This window comes from Petromyzon marinus, chromosome 25, assembly GCF_048934315.1.
Source record: "Petromyzon marinus isolate PM22_M1 ecotype Great Lakes invasive population chromosome 25, UKy_Petmar_22M1.pri1.0, whole genome shotgun sequence".
Lineage (NCBI taxonomy): Eukaryota > Metazoa > Chordata > Hyperoartia > Petromyzontiformes > Petromyzontidae > Petromyzon > Petromyzon marinus.
In genome coordinates this window covers 6,416,511-6,433,448 of record NC_133691.1, presented here as the reverse complement: position 1 = coordinate 6,433,448, position 16,938 = coordinate 6,416,511, and the positions used below count along the sequence as shown (strand labels likewise).

Below are 16,938 nucleotides of genomic sequence, written 5' to 3'. Positions count from 1 at the left end.
GTAGGGGGCACAGGTGGTGCATCAGCAAGTCAACTCAGTCAGTCGACCCGTGGCACCTGGGTCTGCCCCGTGACCTCCTGCCCGCGGGCGTTCGACACTTCACGTGGCCTCAAGGTGCACATAGCCTGGCACAAGCGTCGTGGTGACGTCACCGCCACTTAGTGGCGAATGGCGGTTGTTGTTTTGTGTCTCTGTCCAGCAAAAAACAACCCCCTACCTCCTCGTGGTGCCGGGCGGCAACGCTGTGGTGGGCAGTGCCGTGGGGGGAGAGCCAATTTAAATTGGCCTTTCCTCTCATGGCGTTTGTAGCCACCACAGCCGCTAAATGGGGGCTCTGGACGGGTGCGAGGGGCTGATACCCCCCCCCCCCGCACCTTCAATTAATTACCATTAAAGCACGATGGAAATTTTTAATAAATAAGCTTGTGCCGGAAGCCCCGGGGGACAGGCATCTATAACGTCTCCTGGCCAAACCCCATTTGGCGGAGCCAGGAGTCTGAATCCTTACCCTCGGGGCTCCTCCAGAAACAAAAAAAACCCACTAGGTGTGGCCACGTGGAATGTTCGAACGCTCACTGCGGAGGAGAGGCTGCCACTCCTCTGTCGGGAGCTGGACCGGTACCGCCTGGATCTCTGTGGTATTCAGGAGGTCCGGTGGACCGGCACTGGCTCCTGCCACCATGAGGGGTGGACTGTCCTCTACTCGGGGCAGGAGACTGCCAAACAACAGGGTGTGGATCTTCGGAATAAAATAATGAAGGGGGCGTGGGAGCGTGGCGGTGAGGTGTGGGAAGCTGTAAGCCCCAGGCTACTTTGGGCTCGCCTTCTCAGCAACCAGAGGCAAGGAGTGGTGGTCGTGGTTACTTATGCCCCCACTTAAGACGAACATCCGTGGATGGATGCAGGCAAGGCCGATGAGTCAGATGCCTTCTATGACCTCCTGTCACAGGTGCTAGCTATAGTGGCCCCTCGGGATAGAGTCATCTTGTTTAGTGACTTCAATGCCCGAGTTGGTCATGATGCTGGCACCTGGTCTGGAGTGATTGGAAGTCATGGGCCAGATCAGCTCAATAACAACGGTAGGAGGCTGCTAGTTTTTTGTGCAGCCCATGGGCTTGTAATTACCAACACGCTGTTCCGGCATCGGCGCATCCACACCACATCATGGATGCATGCTGGGTCCAAGCAAGAACATCTGCTGGACTACAGTGACAGAATAGCGGATGTAGGCCATGTCCTTGACACCAGGACCTACCGTGGAGCTGATCTGCCCACTGACCATCGACTTATCATCTGTAAGATGCGCCTGCCATTCTTCCACTCCGGTGGTGGCTGTACACTGTTGTATATGCCCCCCTTTCCATCTTAATATTAACAAGTAATTTTTCGATACATATAGATACATATTTCTATTGTGTTTTTTATTTTAATAATGAATAAAAACACCAAACCAGGCCTCAGCATGGCATGTGGAGGTCATATTTACCATGACCCACTAACACGGTTTTGACGTTCAGAGCCCTCCCAGGGTCAGAGGGAGCAGATAGAGAGCAGAGCACAGCGGATTGCAAGGGGCTGGTGTAAACACAAAGCCAGGGTCACTGGGAGTTTGCGTTAGTCTAGATCTAGTTAAGTCAAAAAGCTAATTGGTTCTGCATTACTATTAAAGTAACTTAAAGTCGGAATTTAACGACAGGGTAGGCTAAAGTTATTGATCTTCACACCCATTTCAATTGAACCCTGCCACAAGCTACGTCAATGTAACCATCACCCGTCTATTAATTTAATATGAAATGTATTTACATATTTTAATAATTTCTATACGACTTGACCCGAAGCCTATAACAATCAGGTTTTCCTAAGTCAACATGAATGCTCTAATCCACCCATACGCAAATAATAAGCAGGGTTAAAGTAAGAGTAGAGAGGAAAAGAAATGCAAGCACAGCAAAACTGCAACGTAAGCAAAGGGTGATGTTAAACCCAGGGTCGGAGAGAAAGGGAGATCCCGGCCGTCTTTGTATCCCCGCACCACGGGGTAGGAGTGTGTATACGCTCGGGGAAACACGAGTCAAACACCACAACGGGAAGCTGACCCAGACCTTGGATTAATACAGAATCATAACTGTGGAACTCTGATGAAATGAAATGTTAACTTAAAACTTTTTAACCATTTCTTTGTGCGTCGGTGAAAGTCGGAGGGAATATCGCCCCTCCCTCCAGGTTGTGCACCCAGACAAAGAGGCGCCTTCGAGACAATTTATAACATTTGATTGTTTTACTTGTAGGTTTTATGGTAGGAGTATGGTAACGGAATATACCGTGGGTGATGCACACAATGACACACACTGACACACGTACGGACACACACACGGACGCAGATACATACGGACAAATCCTGATACAGCAAAAATCGAAAGAAACCCCGCCTTGTGGGCAGGATCTGAGTGAAGGGATTTTTGGGCATAAAAAGAGGATCCTGAGCATTGAAACCTCAGTTCGACCGGGGGGGGGGGGGGGGGGGTCGGCTCACCAGAGTTCGACCGGGGGGGGGGGGGGGTCGGCTCACCAGAGCTCGACCGGGGGGTCGACTCTCGGGAGACAGTTCGACTCGGAGGTCGGAACTCGGGGAGTTCGACCAGGGAGGTCGGAACTCGGGGCAGTTCGACACGCGAGAGAGTTCGACCAGTGGGTCGGCTCAGGAGCAGTTCAAATCGGGAACGAGAGCAACAGGTCGCCAGCCGGCGAGCTGCAGAGCAAGGGGCGGCGAGCAGAGGCCAAAGTGGCCCCGTCACTACCCACTGACGTTGGCAAGACTCGCAGGGTAGTGAGGCACCACCGAGGGTGATTTAAAGAGCTGAAAGACAGAGTATTGCTGAAAGATTATTCTACATTGAGTCCAGCTGCAGAGCGACCGACGCACCAAGCAAGAGCTTCTGCAAACCAGAGCAAGAGCACGTGCGACTTGAGTCATCCAGCAGTGGAGAAAAACCTGCTTTCAGCAAACCAGCAACGAGCATGTTCGAGTTCTCCACCCAGAGAGAGGGAGCGTGCCGATGCAACTCATCCAGCAGCGGAGAGAGGTGTCCACTGAGCAGCACTGAGAGCGATCAAGCAACTCTCCTCTGTGGACAGAGGCTGGCTGCTGTGTGGAGGAGGGCGGCGATACGTATGATGCACTCCCACGCACCTCACCGCTCTAAAGGGAGCGAGGCTACTTCTCCTACAAGCGATGCCAACTTCGGCGTATGTTAACGCAAATAATTAATTCCAAACACTGACTATTCAAAACAATTCATATCACTCAAACATACACGGGTCCTTAACCAGAAGCGAACACTCAAGTCCGTGAACCATCTGGCTGTGGAAGCATCGATCGTGTGATAACAGTCCGTCGTTTATAAGTATATTCATAATTTTCCTCTTTAATATTTTGTTTTGGACTGTACTTCTAATCGCATAAGTTACCAACCGATCCATCAATACGAATTAACCCTTGGCACCTTCGCCACGGAGCTACGCTACCGGGGAGGAGTCGTGCTAAACCGAATTTCTGATCATACAATCTTATTCACGAATTAATTAGTCTCCCGTGAGATAACACGTTCCACCACATACCCTCATACTAAGCCATTTCGGTAATCTTATAGTCTGTCCGGTGGATCTGTTGTTACATTTATGCCTTTGGAAATAATAACTGTTTGATTGTCTTTTTATATGAATACCGTTGCATGTTAATCAATTGCCTGTGATAATGTGCTGACCATTTCAAGCATAATGATCGTTCATATTATAATGTATAAGCGTTTGTGTAGCATAGCATTGGCATGTTCTGACTCTCTCTCTCACTAACAGCAATTGTTTTATGTGGGGTCCATGTGTTATCAAAGTGAAATCGTACAGTCGTGGATGATACTGTCTTGATACCGTGTGGATACCGTGTTGAAGTTCCGAGATTGAGAGTTCACATACATATTATAGTTAAGGTTTAATTAGAAAATAAATTGATTAATACAGAGTGGTCGTGTGATTCTTTCCTGAATTTTTTGCATAAGACCTGTATCCTGCGATGAGATATGAACTCGGGAACCTAAACTATAAACACACCAATCCACACTCATTAAACTTTAAAGCGAATGATATGAACTTGGGACCTAGAATATGAACACTCGGGGAGTGTTAAAGCGAGAATCATTGTATTATGCTGATCAATAATACGAAGTTAGACAACGAGGCTGAATTGACACTAGCGTAACTGCACACGATTGATTGCGTTATCCTGATTGATAACCCCATCTCGTCAACGAGGCGGGGCCTGATTATCATAAAGGCTATCATTAGCACAACCACACCCACTCGTATAAATTAATACGATTACCTCTCGAATTAGCATAATTTCGGATTAATTATGCAAATTTCGAATTTCATTTAATTTTCATTATTTTTCATCAATTTTCACACACCCACATATACAACAACACCCAGAACCCCATTCAAACCCTTAGTGGCATGGTCTCAACTAGCTGATGAAAGTTGCAAGCAAGAATTTGATCATTCCTTGCGGCTGGGGTTGGCATCATCCCCCACGTCTCCTGATATCAAGGGGAAATAGGCGAGGTTTAGGACTGTGGCTCATGCAGCTGCAATGGCTGCTTTGGGTACACGGTCCAGACCTCCCCAGAGACCCTGGCTGACAGCGGAGGTGTTCAAGCTGGCTGAGAAAAAGTGACAGGCCCACTTTCATTGGCTACAACATCCCACATCGGAGAATGAGGAGGCTTACCGCAGCCTTCGCTCGGAGGTTCGGAGAGCCATGAGGTGCTGCAAGGATGGGTGGTGGTCGCGGGTTGCTAAGAAGATCGAGTCTGCCTCAATGGCCCGCGATCACAAATCGCTCTTTAATTCAATGAAAAAAGTAACCTGCAGCACCACACCTATTACCATCATTAGGGGAAAGAACGGTGATCCAATCTCTGACCCCCAGGAACAGGTTTGCAGATTTGCTGAGCATTTCTATGAGGTCCTGGGGGAGGGGAAATCCCTCAGCCTGGAAAACAATGTGGGACAAAGTGGGGATGACCCTGCCAAGGCTGCAGTGCCTCAAATATTGTAATAAGAGGTCACCCCCTATGAGTGGCTGGCTGAGGTGCCATCTGTTGAGGAAGTACTGAAGGCGATCCAGAGTCTGAGACCAGGAAAGGCACCGGGCAGAGATGATCTCCCAAGCAAAAGCTGAGGGAGGATGGCATTTGTGCACAGACTGCCCTACATGACATCATAACAACAGTCTGGACCACAGGACGGGTTCCACAGGATTGGAGGGATGCCCTGGTGGTCCCCCTCTTTAAGAAGGGGGACCGCACAGACTGTAACAACTACAGGGGCATCTCACTCCTCAGTGTGCCGGGAATGGTCCTGTCAAGGATTATTCAACATCGCCTGGCTAGGCTTGCAAAGCCCCAATGCGGTTTCAGGAAAGGGCGGTCCTGCACAGATGCCATATTTTCTGTCCATCTGCTACAGCAGAGGTGTTGGGAATTCCAAAAAGACCTACATCTCTGCCTAATTGACCTGGTCAAGGCCTATGATACCATCAGTAGGCCTGGGCTCTTGGTTGTTCTTCGTGCTTTCGGAGTCCCTGGCCCTCTGCTACGATCATTAAGGACCTTCATGATGGTGAGCAGGCCCATGTAAAACTACGTGACCAGGAGTCAGAGCCATTCCCTGTACACCTTGGGGTGCGACAGGGATGTCCTCTGGCTCCCACATTATTTAACATCTATTTCGACCTCGTAGTTCGTGAAGCCTTCAATAGCTGTACCGGAGGAATTTCTATCTGGTACAGATAAAATGGGAGGCTGATCGATACCCAGGTGCGGTCAAGGGATTGCTCCCTATTGCTCAACCATGTTATGTATGCCGACGATCTGGTAATTGCTTCTCACTCAGAGGAGGAGTTGGAGGCGCTGCTGCTGAACCTGGAGCTTGCCACTAAGACGTGGGGCCTTACCATCAGCCCCAACAAAACTAAGCACCTGCCTGGGTATTTTGTACCATCGGACACTCCACTACCACAACTCCCAATTGGTGATAGGGCAGTTGTGGACAGAGTGGAGAGTTTCCCATACCTGGACAGTGTGGTCATGACCGGCTCTGGTTTAACAGCAGAGGTCTTACTCCGAATCAGTCGAGCGGCATTATTTTTTCATTCGGTTGCGTAACGCTGTGTGGAAGCTACCTGGTCTGTCACTCCGCACGAAGCTTCAGGTGTTCTCGGCCACAGTCATTCCCTCCCTTCTCTACGCTTACGAAACGTGGACCCCCCTAATGGAACATCTTCGTCGGTTAGAAACATTTAGGCTGGCCTGCCTATGATCCATCCTGGGTTTAACCAGGCTGGATTATGTGAGGAGCTCACAAATCCTTTAAAGATCTGGACAAGTCCCATCGGTGAGCTCCTCCGGCAGGCAAGGCTGCGTTGGCTGGCCCATGTAGCCCACATGCCCAGCCACCGCATGCCTAAACAGCTTTTGTTCGGCCAGATCGAGGGGGCTAAATGGGCGCGGCATGGGCTAGAGAAGAGATGGAGTAATGTGGTACAGGAGGATGTGGAGCTGAGTGGACTTGCCGATGACTGGTACCAGCAGTGTCAAGATCGGCCTCTGTGGAGGAGGCTCGTGAAGGACGTTACTGGGCAGTTGGAGTAGTCGCCCTCCAACAACAACGGAGGACGTAGGAGCGACGTTCACAACAACGAACGGAGCGCCGGGTGTTTAAAGAACAGCAAGTTGGCACAGTTGGGGGCACAGGTGGTGCATCAGCCAGTCGTCTAAGTCAGTCGACCTGTGGCATCTGGGTCTGCCCTGTGACCTGCAAGCGGGCGTTCGACACTTCACATGGCCTCAAGGTGCACATAGCCTGGCACAAGCGTCGTGGTCACGTCACCGCCACGTAGTGGCGAATGGCGGTTGTTGTTGTGTGTCTCTGGGAGCCACCTGTCCTGGCCCTCCCCAAGGTCGACTCAGCCGCAAACGATTACCTGGTGTTACGTGTACACTTCGCAACTAGGCCGGCCGCGGTGCTGGGCACCCACCCCCTCCGTGTGCCGTTCCGGCCTTCATAGGTGCTCGCGAACAGCACTTGCCCCAAAAGTCTTTGAGCCACCTGTGGAGTAGACACATATGATGTGTGCTATGTGTATTGTGTAGAATATACGAACCATTTCTACGAATAACATACGATTGACTCTCTGTTCTTTTTCTAAGTGATGCAAAGAAGGACCATTTCCCGAAACGTCCATTTTATGCTTTGTTTTTGCGTGGAGGGTTCGCTTTTTAATAAGACATAAGTAACGTGGAGTTTTCTAAACTTGGCGTTATTCAAGTTTATTTTGTTTATCCAGGTTGAGAACTCAAGATGCAAGGGTGGGTCTCATTTGCAAGAGGGATCTGGGTCACAAAAGATAAGCAAAAATATAAAGTAAATATAACTAAAAACAACTATCACATGAGAAATCGCAAATATTACAAAATAATTCAATGCTAAATAATTATAATATAAAATGAAAATTCCTGCAGCCCAAAGCGGCTCGGGCAGATTATCTCCAGATTACAGCACAATAACGAAATTGTCACGTATTGGATTGCAATAGATTTTAAGTTGTGAACAACGTAGATTCAAGTTGTGTACAATGTAGACATACGTGACGGGTAGTGCATGAGAAATGTTCCATGAATGAGCCAAATATTATTTCAGTGAAACCAATGCCTAACTAGCACGTGGTATAAATACAATGACGTGCACAGCTCCTTGTCAATCCACTTCTGGATGAGATCCTTCCCGTGGGAGTTATTCGACCATACTTCACCGATCCGGTCAATGGGGTTTGTTGAATACGGTGAGCACACAAGTACGGTACAACAATTATGCGTGTTGCTGCATTGCCCACACCGTAGCGGTACAGTCTATTCGCTCATCTTAAACACTACCCAGGATAAACCCTTGCTCAGAATCTGACATGTGACAACATCGGACACATTCTGAGTGATTTGGTAATGGAGAAATGTACACGCACAAGTTACGAACGCACCATGTGGCAGCAAACCCGCGCCTCCGATGTGCACGTTTGGCTACATACGGTGCGAAAGAAGTTCAACATACATGCACACGTACAACACGGTCACACAGCGACGCCCCTGGCACACAGGCACGCGACAAGCTCCTGTTTCATCACAATGCACTAACCGAGCCCCCTGGCTCAGAGGGGGCATTTGCCTGCTCACATTTGCTGTAGGGAGTGAGCCCAAATCGTGGTAATAAATGCGTCTCCAAGGCGTCTGCTTGTCACATGTCTGTAGCCATGACTACAGCACAGCTTACCAGCCAGGCAGTGTTTAACATCTCAGATAAACACAGTGCACAAACACTGCGGTTCAATAAAAGAAAAGCAGCGACATTTGTAAAGATAATTCTTTTTTTTAAACAAATCACCGGTAATGTTTTTATTTTCCCAACATCCGTACGGATGGATTTAGCGAAAGCTTTGTGTTCTCAGCCATGGCCATGCAGCTTCACTTCGTGTCGCAGGACACGCACAACAGAGGGGCCATTACCGCCCTGGGACACCACCCCTGCAGACGGGAGATCCTCACGGGCCACCAGGGTAAACACCTCTGCGCTTTTCTTTACATTTGTCTCTGCTAAGAGCCAGCTATGTGGCAGCCAATGTAAACAAAAAGACACGTCGCAGTAAGTCAAGAAATTAGCAAAAAAACACGCAAAATAAGTTTTGCAGTGTTTCCTAAAAATCGTAATTATTATTATTACGAATCTTGCAGATGGCAGCAGTTATATGTTCGGGCGCTAAATGCTAATGTCGAGGTCTGCTAGCCACAATGAGAGAGCTTCAGGAGAGACTTGGTGTCGGTGTGCTATTGCCCTGTTGTCGTGAGAGCAGACTGCATGCAGCATTTTGCTATATGGTCCATTTGATTACTTTGCGGGCTGCAACTGGATCTAGCTTTGCTGAAATTTAGGATAACATGTCTTTTTTTGCCATCTATTTGGGCCAAACTGCTGCAAGGAAATACATCACAGATAATGACGATGCCATGTGTTTTTTTTCTAAAGCGAATTGTAAAAGGAATTAAGCGGTCACATGAATGCAACCATTTTCAATGTTAACGATGTCTGAGAAAGGCCAGGTATCGGTGGCTGCTGTGGTGGCAATTTAATGTTTATGAGTCGGTTGAAGTGGTGTGTGTGTGTATTAATCGCGACCGAAAACACGTTTAGGTATGCGGCTGATAGGTCATGGAGTGTCATTTTAAGATCTTGTGGTTTTCTTTGAGCAAACAAGAATAATTGTTCATAATATTAAACTGAAGAATAATTGTATTTACATTCATTTTCCTTTATAGTCAGTAATTTTTTCTTGTAATTCTGAAAACTGAACTTGTCACTTATTTATATTCTTTGGGTCTTAAGTCAAGATTTGTCACTTATTTCATGCACGAACAAATCTCGTTTATTTTAATGCAGTGTTGCTGAAGAGTGTATTGAGTTGTTTTTAGTTAATTATTATTACTACACTATCAATAACGCAGCGGCATTGCCAAATATGTTTTCTGCGGGGGTAAGTCTCGTTGATTGAGTCTTGGCACAATGGGATTTGACAATACTGCACAGTATCTTGAACAGAGAAGGTTGAGAAATGTCAGAAGAGGTGGAGGGATCTCGTGTCAACAGCACGTGTAGATACGCGTAATGGTACTTGACGTTGATGATTAATGTACGATAGCAACGTTTAGTTGTATATGTAGCATCGTCCATTGTTCGTGCAAAGTGCATCTCACAATCGCTAAGGAATGACAGGCAAGACGGAAAGCAACTATTTTCTAAGGTCTGTAGTTCTTTATACATTTGGATGTTTTCAGACATCGTACGGGCCGGTGTGTGTCAATGGAAAGGCCCTAGTCTTTTTTATACATCATCTGGAATTGATTAACTTACTGCCGTAAATTTCCATTTTCTCCGAATGATTACGAATGCCATTAGATTTTCTGAAACATCTTTGTGCTCAGGTAACGACGCCCTTGGGCATAGCTGCCATTCGTATCTAACGATTTTATTGGTGTATATGTAGTGGATTAGTTGTAGTGGATTCAGCTAAGTCGCAGACGTACTCTTTGTAGGCAACACATATTTATTAACACCAACACATTAACACAAAGGGGTTACTGCCCCTTTCCCAGATAACCTATGGTGGTGGACCACCAGGCTAACTACGCTAGTTACTGGGAGTAGCTACTACGGACAGGACCCTGGCTTGGGTCCTCGTCCACGTGTTGGTGACTTCTTCTTGGACGTAGATTGTAGATCTTCAGATGATAACAGCAATGCTGAACCCCGGTCCTGGGGACCGGGGTTGTGCTTCACTCGGATATTGTCAAGGTCTGTGATATCCCCAACCTGACTACGGCTTGGGAGACCTTCAGGTACACGTTTCTCCAAATTCTTAACAAACATGCTCCGTTGGTTAGATTTAAAACTAAAGGCAACCACCCACCATGGTTTGATCCTTTGATTACAAAGCTCATAAAAACTAGGGACAAGGCTTGGGCATGTGCTCAGAAAAGTAATTTGGTCAATGACTGGCTAGAATACAGGATTTTAAGGAATAGATGCATCAAAAAAATACGGCATGCAAAAAATGCCTACTTTTCCTCCACTCTCCTGGAATCACATGGAAATGCCAGGATTTTCTGGAAAATAATCAAATGTATCTAAAAGGCATCCAAAACAGACGATCTGCCCGTTGAGCTTAACCGAAATGGGGAATATTTTTCAGATCCCAAAAAAATAGTTGACAATTTTAACCTTCATGTTTCTGAAGCTGGTAATCTTTTTGATAATGTATTGGGAGTCACCCCTGCTCATGCAAATTCCTACACCCCTGTCCAAACATTAAATGAATTTAGTTTCCAGCCAATCCACAAAAGTAAAGTTCTAAACAATTGTCCTACCTCAAAGGGTCCTCCTCTACCGGAGCAGATAGTATTCCCGTCTTTGCTCTACTAACTGTTGGTCATCAAATATACAAACCTATAGCCCATATTTTCAACCTGTCCATCAAAGAAGCATCAGTTACTCTAGAATGGAAACATTCCTATGTCCGTCCACTTCACAAAGGGGGCCCTACCGATGATCCAAATAACTACAGACCTATCTCAATTTTGTCCCCGTTGATGAAAATTTTTGAAAAATTATTGACCTACCAAATTAGCAGTTTCCTGTCCACCAACAATCTACTACATCTAAAACAATCTGAGTTCCGAAAAAAATACAACACCACATCTGCTGCATTAGACTCTCTGAATCACATTTACAGTAGCCTTGATAATAAGCAGTACTGTGCCTGTCTTTTTCTAGACCTGTCCAAAGCTTTTGATACAGTAGACCACAACACCCTGCTTAGTAAACTAAGTTGCCTCGGTTTTTCCGAAAACGCAGTAAAATGGTTACAAAATTACCGCTTTTCTCACACCCAAACTGTATTCACAGATGGTTGGAGGTCAAACAGTGTTAAGATAACAAAAGGGGTTCCACAGGGTTCCATCCTCGGCCCCCTTTTGTTCTCTCTTTATGTCAATGACTTGGGCACTGACCTGGATCATTCCAGGGTAAATCTTTTTGCAGATGACACTGATTACTGCTGGCCGCTCTCCGGATGACTTGATTGCTAAGCTACAGGGTGATTTCAACAAACTACAACATCAGCTAGTTGCTCTTAAACTATTCCTAAATACCTCCAAAACCAAGGTGCTATGCTTCTCACCAGGACTAAAGCAGGAAGTTATTTTTCCCCAATTACATTCCTTAAATAATTATCAAATAGAGCAAGTCAAGATCTATAAGTATCTTGGGGTCATCCTGGATTCAAAACTGAAATTTGAAGATCACATTGATTATATTGGTAAAAAGACAAAAATAAAAATTGGTTTTCTGTATCGACACAAGCACTGCTTCCCCCCAATGTTCCGTTTGGAATTGATAAAAGCTACCAAACTGCCTCTGCTTGACTACTGTGACATCGTGTATAAATCAGCCCCAGGTACTGTTCTGAAGAAGCTTGATTCCATCTACCAATCGGCCTTAAGATTTACATTGAACTGGCCATATAGGACTCACCACTGTGATCTCTACATTGGGTCAAACTTAACATCTCTTAATGTTCGACGGCTTGTGCACCAGATCTTATTTATTCACGATGTACTTACAAAAAAATCCGCAGACTACTTGCTGGATCTCCTCTCTGTTTTAAAGAACAAATTTGACCTCAGGTCTTCACTCATTTACCAGCTTCACATTCCCTATTGCCGTGTAAAAACTGGAGGAAGGGCCTTTGCTATTGATGCCCCCAGGGTCTGGAATGCTATTGCCAATAAACTGCAACTTGAATCGCTACCAATGAGATCTTCTCTCAAAACTGCTCTAGAGGAGTTGTACACCCCTAGCTGCCACTGCTATTCAATGGCGTAAAATAAAATAAAATGTTTCGCTCCGGATGACGCTGCAAAGTAATTATCTGTATTTTGATTTAGCGTGCTGATCTTAAAGGTACATTGAAAAATTTGATTCTCCGACTGATGCTTCTGTTGTTGTGGAGTAACTCATGCAGCCAGCTATGGCTCTAGGAGTTGGTGTTACATGTGTAGAGGTGTTACAGGAGGGGGACACGCGGTTGTAGGGCGGTGGCCACACACACGTCCGCTACGGCCACCACCCTGGGGGGCTGTGGGGGACGCTGTGATCCCTCCCTGCCCCAACCCTCAGTGAGGGACTGTATAAAAGGGGGGACCTGGGGAGCTGAGAGGAGTTCGACTCAAGCAAGATCAAGAGCCAGTGAAGAAATAAGATCGACTAGCCAGACCCTGGAACTCCTTTGGCCCGCTGCCCTTCTGAGGGCCGGGCAAGGCAAGCCAGGGTGTGACACCAGAGCCGCGAGGCCCGATGTCCTTCTGAGGGCCGGACTCGTGTGGCTGGTGGTCGGGACCTGCGCCGAAGCTGGGCCAGGTCAGATTGCCTCTTAAGAGAGAACCAGGATAGAGGGAACCAGGGAGCTAGTGTGGGCTAAGGCTCGGGAAACGTTCCCTCTTCAAGTATCAGATTAGCCACTGTAGAGTGAAGTGTCTGTAATAAATACGTGTTGCCTCCAAAGAACAAGTCTCCGTCGTCAATAAGGCCACTACACATGTTATTTATGTAGTTTATTGTAAAAATTCGGTCACAGTCCCTATGATCACTGTTACGTTGCAATTATGGCTTTATTTTTTGGTGATTTCGAAAAGTTTTTTGGTTTGTACATGTTTTTTTGTTGTAGTATGGAGTTAGACTGATGGCCTTAATCTAAATTTTCTTGTGGTTGTTGTTGTTGTTTGACTTGCATCCCACTGGCATTTTTTGCACACAGCGTTGGTGTACGGTGCTTTTTTCAGGAACATTTTGTTGATTTTTTTCATGGATTTTCTGTTTGCACAGTCACATAGTCACTTTAAGATGTTTTTCTTGTTCGTGTTTTTGTTTTTTGTTTGTTGTGGTTGCACCCGATTCAAGAGCCGAATGGCTCACAGGGCTATACCAAAATAAATTAACTGAAATGAACTGAAAACCCCGGTTTATACGCTCCCGTGTCGTGGCTGGCCCCGCCCTTGGCCACGACCACCTTCGAGAAACCTCTCGCCGTTTCTAGACCCTTCCCGTAGGATCTCACCCTGACACGTGACCACCCCCTAGCCCCCACCTGGGGCCCCTGTGCAGATCTTACTTGTCACGTGCCTTCCAGGGTCAACCAGAGTGCCATGGCCTAGGGTCACCTCATCCCATGGCTGACACTCTCACACTCCCTCCTGTAGGAGTCAGCACTGCACGCCACGCGTGGTGCTACTGAGCGCTATCCCAGCACTCACCGAGCCCCCTCTAGGGCTGGTACTACACCCACCTACGGGGTGTCCCCTATGACAATGCATCTGCACGCCGAGCCTCGCTAGAGCCGGCTTTACTCAGTGACATTCGCGATGTCGCTACACACGTGATGTCCGCAATGTGCGTACATCGCACGCCGTGCCTCTCTAGGGCCGGCACCACACAGCGACATCCGTGATGTCATTACATGTATATACAGGGTGCTTAAAAAAATATTAACACTTCCGAGAATTTGCAACAATAACACAAGAAATGTGCTGCCTCCGGGCTCTGGAAACCACCTGGAGAAGATTCCAGGCACGCGTTGACAATGATGGCGAACAAATGGAGACTCTTTGACTTTTTGAAGCTATTAACGTACATCTCCCATCGTGATACTGTGTATTGTCCGTTATTTTGCCATTAAAAACGATCGTCCCATATAAGTGTTAACATGTTTTTGAAGCGCCCTGTATGTGTTTATTTTTTTCATCCGAAATAGTATATGTACATATACAGCCCTTTCATCAATCCACTGCTGGATGAGATCCTTCCCATGACATGTAGGTTGTGGGCGCTATTTGACGAAAGTGCACCACAATGGCCAGTGCAGATGTGGAAATGTGGGGGGCATAGACACGGGGGCATAGTAAAGTACAACATTACATTTGCTCCCCGCAGGAGCCAATAACACATATTTTATGCATGGTGAGCGCCCATCCAAGCAATACTCATACTCATCCCTGCTTATCTTCCAAGATCCGATTAGATTAAATTAATTCTGGGTGATTTGCACCTAGTAATAAAGTACTGTATCAATGCAAAACAGCACCCTTGTCATTGTAATTAGTAACACTGCCCCCTAGGCTCCAATTATATATGCATGATGAACTTCTTTCGCACCGTACGTAGCCAACCGTGCTCATCGGAGGTGCTAATTTAGGCAAATAACAACCATCTAACATAATGCCAATTAAAAGGCGCCTAAGGCAGCCTGCTGTTAATGTAATTCCTGCGTTAATAGACAAAATGCCGATGAGGAAAACATAGCCACGATAATTATTTATTGGCTAACTATGTGTCAGGAGAGATTTTTGGGCTGAGCCTATAATGATCCTTATGCTCACAAATAAAAGCCTCCATTTGCACTAATGAGTCCCTGGCCATAATCTCCGTTGCAAATTTCCAAAACGCTGTGATAGGCAAGGCACGTAGAGTAACATAGACAACAAATGAAGGCAAGCGGATTGTTGTTGTGGCACACATTTCCATAATATGTTTTTTACATCTACATGCAATTTTCACTTGTCAGTATTGCTATAAACAGATAGTATTTCTACATGTAATACATAATTTACTTAATCAGGAAAGCCTCGCTGAACCTCGAGACTTTACCTGGGTCTAGTGTGGCATGTTTGGCCAATTCCTTACACTGTCCGATATGCGTAATGGTGTGCAGTAAAATCATTCACTTGTCTTTTCATTCACTCCTTTATTGTGTATTTAATTGTTTGATAATGTATTTACTCACTACGGCTTTTAACATAATGCCTCGAGTAAGGCATCCACTGCAATTGTAAAGGGCATGGTGGCCAGAATTGGCAATTCAGCGCTTTAGAGGTGAGCGTGGATTTGTGTGAATTTGCGAAACTCCGAAGCCCACCGGGCTGCCAGGTTTCAGACGGATTCACAAAGCCGTTCCACTTTACCCATCTGTGTGGGACACTTTGAATTGTATCCCCTCGTATGCGTGGCTTTTAAAATTTCCTCCCATGAGAAAAAAAGCATTGAACAAAATATCCTCATGTAGGTCACTCCCTTAAAAGAGTCTCATGGTTTATTGAGGCTTTCCGGAATAAATGAATCATGAACATTAAACAGATAACGCGCACTCAATTTTGTGGCAGCGTGGCTCAAAGGGCAAAAATAAATGCACAGCATGGGAATTGCAAAGATCCGGGATTTGTTCTATGTGGGGTTTGTACCATAACGTGTTCAAGTGGATGAAGGTCGTTGTCTCAACCCCATCATGAATAACTACAAAATATCATCAAATAAATCTAAACATTTGTATACAATTTATTTGACTCATTCCAGCTCTGATAATAACAAAGACAGAGTTTGATTTAACATGTAAGCTTTCGCGACCAATGATATTCATGATAAAAAATTTTTGTATTGCATTGTATAAAAATGTCTTTAAAATGTGGGTCGATAGTCTGGTTTAAGGCCTCATGAAATTACTTTATAAGTAGTTCCGTGAAGTCAAGTTCCCAGCCCCAATCCCCGGCACAGGATGGTTCTTCTTTTCCCTCTCATCCGTTCCCGAGCGAGGATGTAACTCAATTATCTCCACCATTGTCCGTTCTACACGATAATTGTACCTTCGGTCACATTTATCCCATTAGTTCCGTGGTGCACAGTTAGGCAACACGGTTCTGAATGGACTTCACTTCACGACGTGATTCCAACAGCACAACTTGAATATAAAATATCAGCAGAACTCCATTCAATGTCTCCACATCTAATTGCAGATATAATTTTGTCCACCAACCTGTTGGATTTTCCGGCCATTAGTATCAATCAGCATTTAATACTAATATTAAACTTTGTTTTATATTGTTTAAGCAAGCAAACCCTGGCCCGGTTTAAACCTTCTGGGTCTCCTCTGCAGTCACGCTTGTTAAACAAAATTAATGCCACTGGATTACTGTACAAGAAAATAAGTTTGTGTTGAAAAAAAAACCCATTACTACTGATTTGTCTTCAAATACGAAGATCCCTCATATAGCCTTAACAGACTGTAGGGGCAAGTGCTGTTAGTGAACACCTATGAAGGCCGGCACGGCACACGAAGGGGTTGGTGGCCAGCACCACGCCCAGCCGCCTTTGTCTCCCCAGTGGCTATGTTTACAAACCGCACCAGGTACTCATTTGAGGCTGAGTCGACCTAGTGGAGGAGGCCCAGCACCGATT

General features: G+C 46.1%; 1 protein-coding gene across 2 annotated transcripts in view; it reads left to right on the top strand.

The window, feature by feature from the left end:
- The first annotated feature begins 8,195 nt into the window (after window positions 1-8,195).
- Window positions 8,196-16,938, top strand: part of LOC116945906 (uncharacterized) — a 33,823-nt gene continuing 25,080 nt past the window's right edge. Inside the window, exon 1 of one of the 2 annotated variants that reach the window (XR_012945304.1) lies at window positions 8,196-8,662. Coding sequence is in view for 1 of the 2 variants with exons in the window: in XM_032960575.2 (XP_032816466.2) it covers window positions 8,557-8,662 (106 nt within the window). In the remaining variant the exon portion in view is untranslated. The remainder of the gene's footprint in view (window positions 8,663-16,938) is intronic. The other variant, XM_032960575.2, reaches the window with a different exon arrangement.